General features: G+C 41.2%; 2 protein-coding genes across 11 annotated transcripts in view; one reads left to right on the forward strand and one right to left on the reverse strand.

Annotated features, from left to right (window-relative positions):
- The first annotated feature begins 1,872 nt into the window (after positions 1-1,872).
- On the forward strand, positions 1,873-7,871 carry TSSC4 (tumor suppressing subtransferable candidate 4). 9 transcript variants are annotated; one of them, XM_065065180.1, is made up of 4 exons: positions 1,873-2,037; positions 2,579-2,730; positions 3,533-3,604; positions 4,664-7,871. In XM_065065180.1, exon 4 carries the CDS (start codon positions 4,752-4,754, stop codon positions 5,790-5,792), a length of 1,041 nt encoding a protein of 346 aa, XP_064921252.1. In that variant the 5' UTR covers positions 1,873-2,037; positions 2,579-2,730; positions 3,533-3,604; positions 4,664-4,751; the 3' UTR covers positions 5,793-7,871. The 9 variants fall into 9 exon arrangements, with proteins under 9 accessions (XP_064921252.1, XP_064921255.1, XP_064921253.1 ...); XM_065065183.1 differs by having other exon boundaries at positions 1,894-2,037; positions 2,579-2,672; XM_021299654.2 differs by having other exon boundaries at positions 1,946-2,095.
- Positions 7,872-8,562: 691 nt separating this feature from the next.
- Positions 8,563-17,908, reverse strand: part of TRPM5 (transient receptor potential cation channel subfamily M member 5) — a 53,046-nt gene continuing 43,700 nt past the window's right edge. For both annotated transcript variants that reach the window (XM_005499247.3, XM_065065173.1), the window contains 6 exons: positions 15,726-15,894; positions 14,866-15,044; positions 13,459-13,591; positions 11,343-11,415; positions 10,247-10,337; positions 8,563-9,203 (listed from right to left, as the gene is read on the reverse strand). In XM_005499247.3, the coding sequence (XP_005499304.1) occupies positions 9,109-9,203; positions 10,247-10,337; positions 11,343-11,415; positions 13,459-13,591; positions 14,866-15,044; positions 15,726-15,894 (740 nt within the window). In that variant the 3' untranslated portion in view covers positions 8,563-9,108. The remainder of the gene's footprint in view (positions 9,204-10,246; positions 10,338-11,342; positions 11,416-13,458; positions 13,592-14,865; positions 15,045-15,725; positions 15,895-17,908) is intronic.

Consider the following 17,908-nt stretch of genomic DNA (forward strand, 5'->3'; position numbering starts at 1 on the left):
TCTCCCAGTTCCTAAGCAGCAGCCCCCCGGCTAACTTTCCCCCCAGTTTACATACTGAGCATGACATCATATGGTATGGAATGTCCCTTTGGTCAGCTGGGGACAGCTGCCCTGGCTGAGCCCTCCCCAACTTCTTGTGCATCCCCAGTCCCCGCAATGGGCAGGGCAGTATGAGAAGCTGAAAAGTCCTTGGCTTAGTGTAAGCACCACTTGGCAGGAATCAAAGTATTATCAACATTATTCTCACACTCGATCCAAAACACAGCACTATGCCAGCTACTAGGAAGAAAACTAACTTTATCACAGCCAAAACCAGGACACCCTGACACCCTGAACAGTGTTACACAGCACTGGCAGCCTTCACCCGTGGTTTACTCTTGTCTCCCTTTGCCTGTTCACTACTCCTGCGATCCTCTCCTGCTCACCTACCAGAAGACTCATCTTTTCCTTTCCTCCTCCCTCCAGCCACAAACCCATTTGAATGCGTGTGACTGTACTACCATATGTGTATGCATTAAAAAAAATAGGATCACCAAACGGGGAAACACCTCTAGAGCTGTTGTTTTAAAACTAGAGCACGACTCCAGCCAGATGGAAGACATTTTGCGCTAACCTCATCATTGCTGCCAAATGTGTTCCAAACACAGCCCTCATCTCATAAATTACTGTAGTTAGCAACACTCCAGCAAGCGAAAGTATGTATTTAAAAACTGACAATGTAAATGAAGTGGCTGCAGTTTATATAATGGGGGACTCGGGTGAGGCCCCGCTTGGAAGGATCCAGTGAAAGCTCCTCGCTGCGGGTGCAGCCTGAGCTCCAGCACAGCCCTCGGCAAAGCAGCCGGGGATGCAGAAGGGCTGAGAAGCGCCACTAAAATTGTACAAAGTGGCACTACGTGGTAATTTCTTCTTTTGTTGCAAAACAAGGGCATAGATAAGCTTTGTTTATACTCAAGGCCTATGGCAAATTCCTCAGAGCGGGGTCATCTGAAGAGGTAAAGGTGCAATCTTTAGAGGTTCAGGCCCTTTGCAGGTATTGATTTAATTTAACGGTGAAGCCCCATGGCCAGGCAAGGCAGCAGGAGCCCGAGCCAGGGAAAGCGTGGGGACAAGCACGGCAAACCTCACCTCTGCTTTTTCCTTAACACGGGGTAAACCAGCTAAATATTGAAGCCACTTCGGAAATACAATTCCACTGAAAATTTAAACTTTTTGCTAAAAGGCAGTGGGAGGGAATCGGGCATCTTTGGCCAACAGCAGTAAAACATTTTCAGACAGGTTTCCACTTCTTGATGCTCATACAAAAAATGTTATGGGGGGACTGAAAATGGAAACTCGCCTCTTTTTTTTTTTGATGGATAGTGGTTTTATGTTCCAAGTGACTTGGGGATTTCTGGTTAGAATACAAATTTTTAAAAATAAAAGAAAAAAGAAGCAGACATTCTTCTGTAGTCTTCATTGTGGCCAAGCCGTGCTTTCCTGATGAGAAAACAAGCTCTGCCTGCCATGTTTTCCTCCAGAGTGTTCGTGGGCGGCCATGGAGGCTCAGCCACCGCGGCGGCGGAGCCAGCGCGGTCACTCCCGGCCGCGGGCACCACCAGCGGCCCGAACCCGAACCCGAACCCGCCCCCGCGCCGGCGGCCGCGCCAGCTCCTCTCCATCTCCTCACAAGCTGCAAAATGGCGGGCGCCTTGGGACCTGTAGTGCCCCCGGCATCGTTTCGCGGCAAGCCCGTGGTATTCCCCCAACGTCCCGGCTCCTAAAATGTCCCCCGCCGGGGAAAGCGGCCGACTACAACTCCCGGGACGCACAGGAGAGAGGCGGTGCGGGGCCTCCGGCTTCCCGCCATTTCCGCGCCGCTTTGCCTGCCGGGAGTTGTAGTCTCGCCAGCGGGCGCTGCCGCCCCGAGGCCGCTGGTGGGGACTCAATGTCCCAGCGCGCCCCGTGCGGCGCCGTGGCCGCGGCTGCCGGCGGAGGGGAGAGGCGGGAAAGGCGGGCGGCTGCCGTGAGGAGGCGTTGGGCCCATGTTGTGTCGGGGTACGGGGTGATTCCCTCCCCCTTCCCCGCCGTTCGCGCTGTGTGCCCGGAGGTGGCGGTACGCCGGTGGCCTCCGTGCGCGGCCCCGAGCGGGAGTGGGGGGCGGTGGAAGGGGCGCCCCGGGCACCACAGATCGTGAAGAGAAGGGTGTGGGGCTGGAGGAGGGTGTCAGCCCCTGGGGTGCAGAGGCCTGTGGGGGTGCAGGGGGGTTGTATCCAACATGATCCCGGCCCGGGGAAGGGAGCTGGGCCCCGGGCGGGCAGGCGGGACGGCTGGGGCTGTGGGCTGCACCTGGTGTTGGGCAAGACCTTGGGCTCAGTGGTTCCCCCTCCCTGGGCAGGGTGCTCCCTGGGGGTGTGAGCCGGGCTCCGGGGGCTGCTGCCCTCTTTCCTGGCCCAGCAGCCGCTGTGGGCACCGTCCCGTTGGACTGTGCTCTGGTTGGCAGGGGTTGCTGGCAGGCTGCTGCAGTGCTGTCCCTGTGCTGGGGACACCCTGCTCTTGGCCGTGGTGTGGAGCGGCTGGAATCTCTTTTTTGTCACAGGCTGCAGGAGGACACACAGGGCCTGTTTGATAAGACCGGGATGGAAGAGTCCAATGGGAACCTTACCATCCATAGAGACACCATCCTGTCTGAGGTGTGCTGGGATCACGTCACCATAACAAACCTATGAGTCTTTCTGGTGTGCTGTAAGGGTCAGTATGCTTGGCTACTAATGCTGTTAGGGCTAAAACATTTACTTAGGAGCAAAATTCTTCCTTTTTGTGTAGCTGCCCTCAGATATGGTATACACCAGTTCACAGTCTGTGAACGCTTATGCTGCCATCTGAAAACAGCTGTTTTAGTAGTCAGTTATGCGCTTCAATATCTCTTCTAGGTTATAGTCATTACTTTTTTGTGTTATGAAACCAAGCAGAAGAATATATGATTTTCAGATTATTGTTTCCTATTTAGGGGTTACACTGAGGGCAGTGCTTTCAAAAGCAGTCATCAGATCCCTTTTGTCAAAGACAGACAGACTTTACACAGCACTCGGTCTGTTGAATACTTCAGAAGTTTCTGTATGTTTTAATGTCTCATGAAATTCTGTCCCTAACTGTGAATATGTCCTTTCTTTGAAAACATGCCTCTGTGGTATCCATGGTCTCTTTTTTCACAGCATTTCATAGTTGCAATGCATAACTTATTTTATATTTTCTTAGCTGCAGTTAGTACTGTTAATTTAGTAATGGTTTGCTGCACATGCAAATTACAGGTCTATTTTTTTAAAACCTCTCTCTTGTTCTACAGAATAAGGTTGGCAATGTCAATGTGGAGACTGAGTAAATATTATTAGGCTATGTGTTGTTCTTTTGGCAAAAAACCAGGAATATCTGCAGACTTTTATACTAGCAAGAGTTTGTGTCTGATTTAGAAACAGCTTTGGATGATTCAGGGGGAAGGAATTATTTTTAAAACTACATTTCCAGTGTCTTGATGGAAATGTTTGTTTTCTAGGCTGGAAGTGCTGAGATCTTTGGTGGCTTTAATTGACCCTCAGGAGGGAAGCTGACTCAGTCTCAAGAGAAAGTGAGTGACTAACAGATTCTATGTCTGTTTACTGCATCATTTCAGAAAAACCTATAATTAGGTTAGTTGAGCTTATTCTAATAATATATTAGAACTGTTTCTGCAATTCACGTTTTTGCAAGCTGAACTGAGGTGTGTGTTTGCCAGTTCTATTTCTGATTGCCCAGCGAGCGCCAGTGTGATCATCAGCTGCCTCTGTTCTGCAAGGTTCCCTTCGAGCAGGTGGCAGACTGAATCAGATGTTCCAGCTGCTAGTGCAAATCAGGCTTCAAATCACAGTCTTTTTATTGAGTGAAGGGCCAGCTCTAGCAGACCCTTGGTTGCAGCCTCCCCTTGTTTCCGTGCAGACACATGGCAAGTGCAATTAGTTTTCTTAATCCAGTAGGACTGATTTCTTGAGCTGGCTCATTTTGTGATTCCAGGAATCTAGTACTGACGTGAGAGCTTAAACCCAAGGAAGGAACGGAGCTTGTACTGTGTCACTTGAAAGCAATCCTGCAGCTGTAACCCTGATATTTTTGCGGCTTCTCTGACAGTGACCTCAATCAGTGACAGTGTCCTTTATAATAGGCAGAACATGATGATTGTTGCGATAGGAGGTACAGTGGCTAATGCAACAAAGGATCGTAATAGCCAAGATAAAGTGTGAGAGGTTAGGATGTGTTTTTGTGGGTTTATACAGTATGATAAATGCAAGGTGTAATTTGGAGAGGTCATTGCTGTCTCTTGGAAGATGTGTAAGACAGGTATGGGACATTCAGATTAGCTCAAAAACGTTATGTTCATCTTTTAGTTACTGGACCTGCCGTAACCTTTAAATAAATTTGGTGTGCAACTTGATTTTTAATTACTTCATATTCTTGTATTGAGTCTTGTGCAAGTCTTTATTTTTAATGTGCATTGATTCCTTAGATAATGTTTTCATTTCAAATTGCCTAGTAATCCCTGAAATACAGCTGCTTGTGATATTGCAGTAATAATTGCATTGCATGACACAGAATCACAGAACCACTTGGTTCTCCATTCACAGTTGAATTTTTCTGCACCATTGTATTCTAGGCCTTAAACTTGCTGGACATTTGGAAAACCATACTTGCAGCTGTTCCTGGGCCTATGTGAGCGACCTCAGTGGAGCAACAGCTCAAAGATGGGAGATCAGGATGCAGGTGAACCCTTTCTGGGAATAGTGGCTGGTGGTGCCACAGACTATGAAGGAGTTCTGCCTTCAGACACAGTGTCACTCAGCGATTCTGATTCTGATGATTTGGGCTTAGCGGATGAAGCAGAAGTTGATACAATATCTCCAGAGGAGCCATCTGTAGGTGATGGGGATCACAGATCAAGGGAAACCCCTGACTCCTCAAACAGCAGTCAAAGATCTCCTGTCCAGCCGTTCCATCTGAGGGGCATGAGTTCTACGTTCTCCCTCCGTAGCCAGAGCATTTTTGATTGCCTGGAAGAGGCAGCCAAGTTATCTGTGCCGTCAATGCCTGAAGATAATGTTGTTGACGGAAGGTTTAAGCGTCCATTGCCTCCAGCCACAGGGTCAAGTAACACGGTTCCAGAAAGCCTGGGCAAGCAGGCCAAGCCAGTGCACGCTTCCAAAACTACTCCTGCAGTGCCTGACTATGTTGCACACCCAGAGCGCTGGACCAAATACAGCCTGGATGGAGTTTCAGAATCTAGTGACAAGACTAACAGAGCAGTGGCCATGGAATTTCTAGAGGGTTTGAAGAAAAGAGGGGAGGAACAAAGCTCAGCTGCCCAACATAGCTACACCCCATACTTCAACCAGGACCCTTCCAGCTGTGGAGCTGGGAGGATTGTCTTCACCAAACCTACAAAAAGGGGTGTTGATGGACTGGAAAAGAAAACATCAGCATGGGAGGATGACAAGAAACATGTGACAGCAGATCCGAAAGGAAAATCTCTTAAGAAGTCTGATGACTTGAGGGAAGAGGATAAGATAGAACTGGGGCACTTAAATAGTGCAAGTGGAAAGGCAACAGAAGAGGACGAGTGTTTGACGGCGGGGGACCTGAATACAGACAGTAAGCTTAGTGCAAGGTTTAGTGGTGCAGGTGAAGAGCCACGGGTGGAAACAGTTGGATTCCATTGCAGTAAGAAGAAAAATAGGAAGAATTTCCGACCTAAAGTAGATGATGAAGGGGAGGAGGAAGAATCCTAAAGGCTGGAGCACATTGGAGACAATCCAAGGACTTGTGCTGTCTTTGGATATGTTTGGTTTTTTCTCTTTTTTTTTTTTTTTTTCTGGTCTGGAAACCATGTGGTACCTTTTTGTCTAATGGTTTGCATTGTAGCCATCAAGAATATTTTATGTTGTTAGAAATTAAGCTACCTAAAATACACTCCAGACTCTTTGTTCGTGAGAAGTTCTGTGGGCACAGGATAGTTGCACTCTGGCAGGGGAGAAAAAAGTGCGCTTTCTTTGCTCGAGCTGCTCCCAGGAGCTTCCTCTGGAGCTGAAGTAGCCCTGAGGGCCAAAGAAAAAGATGTATTAGCTAAAAGACTGCAAGGCTTCCTACTAACACCCAAATTTAGAGCAGTTCCCAAATCCTATAGATTATTGGAACAAGGATGATGAGCTCATTATGCAGAGATTTTTAAACAATGAAAATCAAGCCTAGTCTTTCACTAGATGTGATTTCTCCTGGCTCTGTCCCAGGGAGGAAGACTTAAAATAGATAGACACATCCTTCCCTCATTGCCATTGAGAGTGAAAGCACAGTGATGCCCAATCATGAGTTTAGAGGGCCCAGGTGGGAGCTAGCAAAACTAATATTTTTTTTTTTAAGGTGGGCTTAATATTTACCTTATTTTGTGTTACATGACAAAAATTTTAAAAAAACAATGTTTCCTGTGCAGAGGTACCACTCTGGATACATCCTGGTGAAGACACCTTCAGGGTGGCATCAGCAGAGTCCCACCATGTTCAGTGTAGATCAGAATTTGCAACAGCTTCAGTTGTCAAGTTGGGCAGCAGCTTTTCCTCATACTGGTAGGCTGTGATGTGATGATTCCGGGCCTGCATATTTATGTGTCCTTTCCAGGTGGCACTGCTTCCACATTGGTTCAGTGTGTGGATTTGGTGGGAATGAGAGGATTTACACCAGAACTGGGTGTTTTTTTTGTTCTTTGGGATTCAATAAACTTTCAGTTGTAGCTTGGTTTCTTTATCTCTTTGAACCCTGCTGATTAGTGCAGTGATAAGAGTTTTAACAAATACTCAGTTTATTTGCTTTAAGAATTGTCTTGAAAATCTTCTAGAACGTTACTCTAAGCTTACCCTCTGGTAACTTGTTCCTCAAGTCTTATATTTTAGGTTCTAAAATGCACATTTTTTAACATTTTCAGTCATTTTATACTATATAGAGAATCACCTCATAGGATGAATCGCCTCATAGGATGAATCACATTGTAATGTATGTCAAATATAGTAGTTCTTCACACAGAATGTTAATAAATTTTACAAATAAGGTTAAAAGAAAGGTTATATGATTTGAAACTCAAATTAGTTCAGGTCAGTTTGGACTGACTTTTTTTTTGCCAGTTTTCTAAATAAACCAAGCCCAATGTTAGTATTATTAACCATGTAGTGAAAGAATACTTCTTTAAAATTTGCACTTCTTCCTGCTAGACTGTGCTTGCTCAAACCCTGATGGATATTTGAGGAGGTTACTTCTTCTCTGAAGGTGTCAGCACATTATCAATAATTGACTGATAGGAGCAAATCATTTGGGTCTTTGTGTTTGAACAGATGAATCATTTGGCAGCAGAAAACAATGTAAAAAGAATACTATTGCTCCATCTTTTGGAATTCACCTTTTAAATTGTAAAAGCTGAATGTATTTTCTTGTGAGTATACAGTTCAATGCACATTAATTAATGGGTCATTGCTAAATAAATCAGTTGATCCAGTGCATGTGAGTAGGACATAACAGTTCCGAATAGCTAGATTTTGGTTTCCAGTGGATAATTAGTGTGCCATTTCAGAATAGAAGCTGCTGCCGAGAGCAGGACGTGCTGGTTGTATGATATGCATTATTTCCTAACAAAGAATGTAGAATGTTACTGGTTTGTAACTGCTGCTTGTCTAGGGTGAAGAGCAGCTAGGACAGTACCAAAATCCCATCACTGTTAATGGCGTCACTGAGGTCTGGGGCACAGCTGAATAGATTGGACAATTGCCTATTTTATGAGGATATCATAACAAGATTATTAATAAAAGACTCATATCAGAAAAGTATTTTTATCATATCTGAGATTTCTTATTTTCTGCCTCTGGTAACAGAGAAAGTGTTTGCACAACAAACACTTACATTGCATAGAAGTGGTGTTATATGCATGAGGAAATTAAGTTCATTTGAAGCTTATCAGTGTAAGAAAGACCACAACCCAACATTTCTCCCTTCTGATGCTGTTTATATTATTCCAAAGAAATTTACTTTTAAAGCATGATAGTAATATTCATTTTATTGGTGCATCTTTTCATACAAAATTTTATTAAAGCATCTAACCTTTGTATGCTACAAATGTATGTGCCAGTTGAAGTAATCAAAAAATGACGGTTTGAATTCTTAGTTTGTAGAATAATTGTTGCTACGCATTCTTGCTTTAAAATCTCTTAAGTGATTTTTTTTTTTCCTGACCTTTGAGAGAGAAAAGCAAAATGCAGTCAGAAAACTGCTAAGGTGTAGATGCAGCGTTCTATGTGGCGTGACACACAAAGCTTCCTTTAACAGCAGCAAGCTGGCCGCAGTTGTGTGGGGGTTGGTGTGACTGCAGGAGGGTCACCTCTGTTGTGTTTGGAAAGCCGCTGCAAGGCACTGCACACTTGAGGACCATGCCATGAGATTCCAGTTTCTGGGGCTGAGTGAGGAGCCCTCAAGAAGGAATACCAGCAAAGGAACAACACCGAAGGCAGCGTGAGAAGAAGATGGTAAGTGCAATCATTCGAGGGTTGTAAGAACTCCAGGAACTGTATGGATTGTAATAGTTCAGTGTTCCAGGCCCTTTCCTGTGGAAACTATTTCTTGTTTTCCTTTCCAAGCAACTCAGAAATATGAGCTTGCTTTCTTGGCCAAGGAAGCGGCTTGTTTTTAAGTGCATAAATGATCACCCTTCTAAAGGGAGGCTCCCTTGAACAGAGAAATGTGGAAATGAGCAATGTGACGTTGGACTGAGGGTGTGGTATTTGGAGAACAGAAGGCAGGTTGTAATTTCTAAAGGTGGGAGAGTTGCCCTGGAGAAGAAAGTTTTTAGTGTGATTTGTGGAATGGAGTTTTGGACAAAGGACCAAACAATATAAGAGCAGGAGGGAAGAAAGCCCAAGAAATTGAAGGAGGAAGACCAAGAAATCTCAGTAGTGTCAGGCATTGATAGTGCTTGGTATAAAGGCTTTGAGGCTTTTGTGAGATTCGGATTTTATTTCTATAGTAGTTCAGTAGGACAAAAGGTTTAATCTGAAGAAATGAGAGTGTAATTTAATTATCAATGAATGTGATGTCACTCTTGGACTGATCTGCACACTCTTCTTTTCTTCCTGGCAAAGGCGTGTCTGTGTTTGCATTCATCACACCTAATAGGATTGTAAAAGCCATGTGCTTGTTTAAAAGCCTTAGGACAATGGGCACATAATAGTAATTACCTAACAAACTTTCAAAAGTTGAAAATAATCCAAGGTAAAAAGATACTGTAGATTCTACCATTTTGCATTTGCTCAGTAAACGACAGAAACAGGTTTTTCCCTTATTTTTTCCAACTATTTAAGTTTCTGATTTTTATGCAATTACAGTTATTAAAATGTCTGGGGAACATGCTACAGGATGTTTTTTCTTACTGGAATGTTGATAATGAAGCAATTTACATATGTGTTTTATAAGCTTCTAACAGAATTACGTCAATTTTGAGGTTAGTTTGAGTCTGAGTGAGGTCCTGTCATATCACAAATTTGCTGAGTTTGCAGCTACTTCTTTTTCCCATATAGTATATATGTGTTCAGTTTATGGGTTTTGGAGATATTTTTATGCAATAGATAGAAGAAGATCCAAAATCTTTATTGTGTTGGATATCCTGTGGTGGCTGACAAATAATCTGTTTCTGTCTCTGATGTTTTAAATGCCAAACGGTGGAGCCCTGGGACGCAGGACAAGATTTTTAACTGACATAAATATTTCCAGCTCTGTAGGCAAATGAGCTGTGTTGATTAAAACAAAGTAGGAGGCTCGCTTGTTTTTTTTTTAAATGACTTGTTATCCATAATAAATGTTTTGGTAATACTTTGGTAGTTCTATCTTACTGACTCAAGAAACCACCCAGACACAATAATTTTGACAAATGCTGCTTACATCCTTAAAAGGTTGGGTGAGATCATTCTAACCCACACTAAGTGATAGTTCTTTCCATAAGCCTTTTAAATATACTTCACAAAAGGTATTTTTTTCATTCTGAAGTATGAATATTCTGCTCCTTGTTTATATTCCCATTATCTTTAGGTATATTCCTCTGTACCTCCTTCACCTCCCTATGTGGTTCTTTTCCAATCTTTTTTTTCCTTGCATTTTTTGACTAAATTGTTCAGCCGTATGAATTAGCGTTTCCATTATTGTTTCCAATACTTACATGAGTAGTTTGAAGCTGGTTGGTTGCACAAGAGGTTGGTTTGGGTTAGAACTTCTGCCATTGAGGAGATAACAGCTGTACAGTAGCAAATCTACAAAATATGTAGTGATTTCTTCATCAGCTAATTTTTGTAGCGCTCTACCCATTCTTAAATTTGCAGGAAAGACAATCTAGGCAGCACACTGAAGCAGCATCAGAAATACCACTTTTTTAAATTTTTTTTAGAAATAGTTGAACTGTCTTAGAGGAAGTTTTGTATTAAAGGAAGAGGAAAATTTGTATTAAATACCTAATATTGCATTATCTCAAGCTGGCACAAACTTGTTAAAGCATTTCTTGTGTGTTCCTGTTGGACCTGTATTTGGTGTCAACATTGTTCACTGAATAGCATGACTTTTTTTCAGGAAGCCATAAAATGGATAAGAAAGGAGAGGGAAACTGCAGTGGCACTATTTAGATAAGGAACTTTCAGTGAGGCCAAAATTACACTGGAGAGTTCTAGGCACAAAGAAAACAATAACTGTTGTGCTATGTAGCACACGGTAATGCTGAGCATTTTCAGACTGTTTAAAAAAAGTTTGTTTATATTTCAAGGTTTTGTCATCAAAAGCTCAAGATACAATTTCCTTCTATTATTTATACTTCACATTTGTGTGTTAGACACTCCCTTTGAGAAGCTGGTATCTGGTATCTAAGAAAATTAGAAAAGCTGATGTCCAAGAAGATTAGTCTAGGTCACATCAGACAGAATATGGGTATAATATATTCCAAGTGGTCAGTTTTAAAGAAGGAAAAGGTTGGGTGAAGGAAAGGATTGGAGGGGGGAAAATGAAGAATTTCCTTAATGAAGGAAATAAACACTTGTCAAGTAGACTAGCAAAATGAGCAAGAAATGCTGTATTCTTTCTACTGGAGGTGAGAAATGTTTCTTTACATACGTATATCACAAGAGAGAAAACAATCAGGAAAGTGAAATAATACCGCAGATCCGTTTATCTTTCCCTTAATCCCTAAAGAGGGTCTGCCAAACCACCATTAAATGAGAGAAACATGGGAGAAACAAGCTGATATAAATGCATAGAAAAATACGACTTACCTGGGCTTCCATAACTTTAAATCGCTTTTCTTGTTCTTTCAAACCACTAAAATATTTGGACAAATTATCCACCCTGTGGAAACAAAGCAGACACGCTGAGCAAAAAAAAAAAATAAAAGGAAAGACCTCAGAAGAAATCCTAAAACACAAAAACCACATCACTTGCTAGAGCTATGACCCCTCACTTGCAGTTCTGTGCTGCTGAGACATCCCAGAGCCCCCTAAAAGTTTTGTCCTTTTGAGGTGTTCCTGCAAGTATTTATCAAACAGAACAGCACTTCTGGGACACTCTCATGCACTTGTTGCCCAGGGACTCGGGATAAACCCTCACAGGTATCAGCAGCTGTTCAGCTCCTGGCAAGGGCCACTCAGCCCCAGCTGATGTGGAAATGAAGGACAGCAGAAAGGAGTCTTAGGTCCAGCTCTGTCCCTCCAGCCACTAATGTCCCATCTGTACCAAATGTAGACTGATCCTGGGAGATGAGCCACTTAAAACTTAGATGAGGTTTCATATTTGGAAACTGGTTTGACATTTAAATCCCTTCTATGCAGTCCAAAGTGGCTGTGCAGAGAACTTCCATCTAGTGCCTCCAATGTGATGTATTGTCCGCATGCTTTCTGCATCCTTTACCTCTTCTGCCATCAGTTCCTTATTCTTAGCACCCGATTCTGCGTAGGCTTCTCCAATCCCTCTCTGCTTTGTCCTAACTGCTCTTTCAAACTTTCTTCTAACAGGTCAAGTTCTGTTCAGGTCTATGTGAAAAAACTGCTGCTGGATGGGTCTAATGCATTTTGGGTCTGGTTCAATGCAAAGTTCAAAGAATCACTTTCTGAGGGTGTCATAAGCTTTGAAATACACACTGCTACCACCTAACAGCAAAAATAAAAAGCCATGGGTATAGGGGTATTCATCTAAATCTCTTCCAGTCTCTGGCTCTGCTGTACCAGAAATACTGTGAGGCCTGACTAATCCTGACTCTTCCCTTCCAAGCAGTAACTTCATCTACAATGTACCACCTTGAAAGCTTTTTAGGTGCAAAGCTAGAAAGAATATAATTGTGTCCTTTATTTGAAAGCATTTGTACACATATATATTGCTTGATCTCAGCAACTGAGCTCTCATTCCTACGATTTGTCAGTGACCTGCTTATGAGAATAAAGTTAGTGCCAACAGAATAATTTGAAATTATTATGAATTAAGAGTTTATGTAGATTAGAAGAGTATTTTCCAGGAACATACTCAAGTACGCTGTTCTGGGCTCCAGCCATTCTGTGAGTTAGACAGATGGGAGTTTTATTTTGAAAGACAGCACAGAAAGAAAATGGCACAAGAACATTTCCATGGAACTTTCTAATGATAATAGTCAGTTATATCATAAGAGGCAACAGCTGAAACAGGTGATAAAAGCTACTTTAAAGAAGGCTTTGCTGTCTAGCTTTCAGTTTTGCCTTAGATGTTTGTTTTCCCTGCATATAACTATTTTCTGTATAATTTAAAGACACAAAGTAAACATTTACTCATTCAGAATAAACCTCTGAATAATAACTTAGCATTTTCTAAATTATTTCTTTAGAATGCTAAACCAATTTAAGTGGTATTCCTAGTGGGAAAATAGAGAAGTATTTAGATGGAGACTTAATTAAATACAATTTTAGAGACAATATCATTAATTTATTGTGGAAAACTTTATGGCTTTATGCTATGTAACTACAGAGTTGTTCTGCATCTGTGGACTGGAGGTAATTCAAGATATCCTAAACTTCCATTCAAAAGTCTAATTCAAAAGTCTACGTTTTATTTTTACGGGGATGGAAGGACATGCACTGCATTGTAGGAAAGGAACTATTCTTCCACCATTTCTCTATGAAAATTATTGTCAATGACCTTGACTGCGGATTTGGCTGGAGATTACAGCCCTGTAATTGTACATCAAGAATGCCAAAAACTCGTCTAATATTGTAGTGATGTTGACTTCTCGCATTTTTCACGGACTGCATACTGTCTAACTGCATTCTTGTTGGACTCTTCATATAAGCTTTAGAAGCACCTGAATGTTTATCTCATGCAAAGCTGAAGACTTGGAATGTATAACTATTGTGGGCCAGAATAACATACTTATTAGATGTGGCTTTCAGCCTTTCTTCATTGCTTTCCTTCCTTTCTTGTTCAAGGTTTCCAAGATATTTTTCTTTTTGCATGAGCTCCCATGTTATGATTTTTTGATCGAGCCCAACTGGAAGATCTCTTTCTGTAGGAGAAAAAAAAATAAAGAAATTAAGAATTATATTTTACTTCCTTTTCTCTTATACTAGTAGTGGAAGGCTGCTATGCTAAAGCTAAATGGAGTCTTGCCATTGCAGGAGTGTCATGTTATGAAAATACAGTATAAAATAAGTATTTTCTCCTGTTTTTCTTGTGATGGAAGGCAATAGATCTTTTTGGTAGTTGGATATGAGTTTTCTAAAGAACAGCACGGACCAGTATCTGTCGTACCATTCAAACTCATTTACAACCTGTCTGGGACTTACGATATATTTTAGCCCCAAATTGTTTAACAAGCAGAGCTTTATGTTCAGATGCAGTTTATCATCTAATCTTCTTTATTAGGACAATCATAAATAGGAGGAAAACCTGAAAAAATTCCTTCACCTTGAAATATAAAGCTTGTTGTTGTCAAGTGTCACAGCCAACAACAGACCTCAATTTCACAGGCATATTTTTAATGTAACATGCTAGTTTTGTATCTTCCTGAAAACTGGTAAAAGGGCACACTTGGCTGCATGCTCCAAACACTGCTGAATGCATAACCTGAGCAGGCAGGTACTTGTTTTCTTACGGGAAAAGAAAAAATTTTAAAAAATTAAGAATCTTGGGCAGTATGCTTTAATAGCCAGGTCCATTATGCTTTAATAGCCCATTATTTGCCTGTGCATGAGGAGTAAATAGGTTTATTATCAGACACTATTAAACTAGATGGGCCAAGTTTGAAATCACTATAGGAAGCCCTCAAATGCCTTCTGTAATTAGCTGAACTTCATCTGCCTTTTTACCGATAACATTTAAGGGAGCACCATTTCTCTAAGTGTGCTCGCTCTCTTTCCATGTCTCTGTACTAGGGAATTCCACTGATCCTAGTAGATTTTTAGACTTGGCGTATGTTTTTAGAGTTGTCTGTACTTAATAATTACTAAAATTCAGGAGAAAATGAAATAACTAGTCATTATTCATTAAACCTATCCATTGTTGTGTGGTCAGGAATCAAACCCCTTTAACCAGTTTTATATTGACACCTTGGTTGTAGTAACTATGGTGCATAAAGAAATGCATTGTGGGAAACACTATATAGTACAGGATACATTATAAGCCTTAATTTTTCATTTGTACTCTCCTGGCACTCTTTGTCAAAAATAAATTGTGCCTCTTGGCTTAAGGAAATCTTAATTGCTCTTCTGCTTTGCGTATGCAGAATGTTCTAGGGGAGTGTCAGGGTCTCCAGTTGCTGGATGCTTGTTAACAACTCACCCAGATGTTCTTTTTTATGTTCCATTTTGTTGAAGATTCTTCTGACAACCAGAGTTATGTGGTTAATAATGATAAATGGTGGTGCTAAGGCAGGCCGGCCGTGATATTCAACAATCAGGTTGTAGCGCTGAATTTTCCAGAAAATGTCTGCATTGCCCTGAACAACTTGAAAAGTGTAGCTGTATTTATGGGGGGGAAAAAAAGTATATAACTGTTTCTACCTCAACAAGCTAAAGCTTATTATTACAAATTTTAGTCCCACACTTACTTTAAAAAAGGAACAGCAAGTTCAGCAAGTAGTGTTAGTTTAATCTAAAGTTTATGCAAATTCTTAGATATTAAAATAATGGCAGTTGCAGTCTTCAAACGTTAAAAAATACGTTAGGTTTTTTTTAAAAGAAAAGTAATTCCATTTCACTCAGGCAACATCAGCAAACATGCCATGTCAGTTCTCCAGCCAAATGAATCATTATTAGCTGTGGTGACATCAAGCATTTCTCCTATCTGCAGATTATCCAGTTTACACTGCTGCTGCTGCTTTGCACCTGCAGACTTGTGCTGCAGCACAGCCAGGGATCCAAATCCTCCTATGCATGTTTAATTGAATTTTAGCAGTAAAAGAGGCTTCTTGTCTTTAATGGGGCTAGAGTAAGGATGAGGAGAACTTAGGAACTATATAATCACAGAAGCTTATCTATTTATCTGTCTATCTATCTATCTATCTATCTCTCCCCAAATAATATTAATTAGGAAAATTACTAGTGTATTCAACAGGAACAGCGAACAGCAATGTAGTAAATGTGGGCATTCAGTTTCACCTTTGCAGCCTCCGTCTTGATTCCTACAGAAATCGCTCTTACCTGAACATAGCAATCAGGAGATTCATGAGGAGAACATTTGTGACCAGTAGGAAGATGACCAACAGAAGTATGACAAGCCAGTTGGCATAGCTGTTGGGACACGACGGTGAGTTCTCCTGCAGAATCTGCAGTGGATTAAACGTGCAGTTCCTGGGATACATTCGTGATGCTGCAAAGGAAGACAGAGAAATAATAGTTTTGACAAATCTTACTGCCACGTGCATTTCTTAGAGTGGAGACAAAAGCTTTGCATTTGGGTGAGCAGAATCTCTGGCTTTCAACAAAGAATGGCAAGAATTACAAATGATTCCTGAGGTCTGAAGTGCTGCATTTCATAGCTATTACAATGCAAATAAAAATTGAATTAGTATCTCTAAACATGTCTTTTCTTAAGAACTAGTGACATGGATGGATGTGTATATTTAGTACCTTTCATGTTAAGATACAAATCAAGGACAATCATGATGTTAATTACAAAAATGAGATTTAATCTTGGCTGCATACAAACAGCAGCATAATCTTGTTCTGAATATTTTACAAACATTAAAAGCTTAAACCCAATATTGTGGTAGTATTTTTATGCGGTCTAGCAGGACCGTAAATACAGGTCTCAAACCTATAAGGACAGTTCTTTGACTGCTTGAGCTCCTGAGCTTGCTCTTGCAGTTGAAAGATCATTTATGTGAATTAATATCCAATGTCTTTCATTTTGTGAAAGCGTAACATGCCATGTACATGAAGAGATGGTGCTTTAATATGCGAGAAGTTCGCAACTTTAGGAGAATGCACACCTCCAGTGGCTGTCACAACAGGCTTTTTAGTAACATTCAGCAAAGGGGGATTGTATTGCAAAAGCTGTATCCTTTATAGGTTAGTTTTGAGTTCCCAAAGTCAATCTGCCCTTGAGTATTTAGCAGTTGTGTTTCCCTACATAATTGTGTCTTTGCAGTCCTCACTCTTGTAGTCTTTTCCACACTGTCATGGATAACCCCACAATCATATTCCTTAGAGCATGCACTTAAATCAAAGTTCATCACAGCTGGGACTGCTTTCACCAAGTGCATTACGGTATATTTATCTTCACTGAATTTTATTTGATGATTTAGCACTCATGAGGGTCCTCTGCAACTCTTTGGTGTCAGCTTTAGTCTTTACTACCCAGTAATGTGGTTTCGTCAGCAAACTTTGTCCTCCTTATTACCCATCTCCTTTTCTGTATGTTTCATAAAGATCTTAAACAGAATAAGCCCCAGAGGGCCCAAGGACAAATGACTCCCTTCTGGAAGTTACCTGTGTAATTAATTCTTTTTTTCTCTATATTTTAAGCAGATATTTATCCTTTGGAGTCTCGATAGAGAGAAACATATTTCTAGGGGATGTTACATCTGACCTGTTTCCAAGTGAGATGAATCCTATTCCAGAAATACTTTTTTCTCTCCAATTACTTTAATGGAAATAAGAATGTCTGGTTGTGCTGTGCATGCTTACACCATGGACATTTAAGGTTAACTGACATAAATCACACCCCTACTCTCTTGTCTCATTCAGACTTTTTTGGCTTTTTTAAGGCATATGCTTTTTCTTATTAAGCAGAGTGAACTCGAAAGAATGTTTACTGGTTTGCATCGATCTATGGGATTTTTTTGGTTCCACCCATATTTCCTCAAGCTTGGATCCTACTTCAATATTGCCACTGACATTTAGCACTGTTATTCTGGCTAATGCTGTGGCATTACTTCAGAATTCTCTGGGAGATGACCTGTATTTTACCTTCTTACCTATCAGAAATGCTGCCTTCTGAACCTTTATGTCCAAGTATTTCCATGTGTTGTGATTATTTTCATGTTGTTTTGTTTGAAATTTTGCACATACGCAATTACTAGCTTTATTTGATTTGGGTAGCTTTACCTCCAGAGTCAATACAAATTCTCTAGAGGAATATTTATTCTAAAACATAAGTGTTTGCTTATGGGCAGAGCTGTACTGCTTTAACACTGTCACATTAAACTACTGCCAAAATGTATGGAGGTGCTATTATTTCAGTTTACACAGGGTTATCTGGGTCTAGGTTCAACTGGAGAGAAATGGATTGAAGTGAAAAAGGTATGCCAGCCTTTAAAACTGCAAATCCTTGTGTGAATATTTCAGACAGCTTGTCTAAATACGGCCAGCCCTTATGCTCT

This window comes from Columba livia, chromosome 5, assembly GCF_036013475.1.
Source record: "Columba livia isolate bColLiv1 breed racing homer chromosome 5, bColLiv1.pat.W.v2, whole genome shotgun sequence".
NCBI lineage: Eukaryota > Metazoa > Chordata > Aves > Columbiformes > Columbidae > Columba > Columba livia.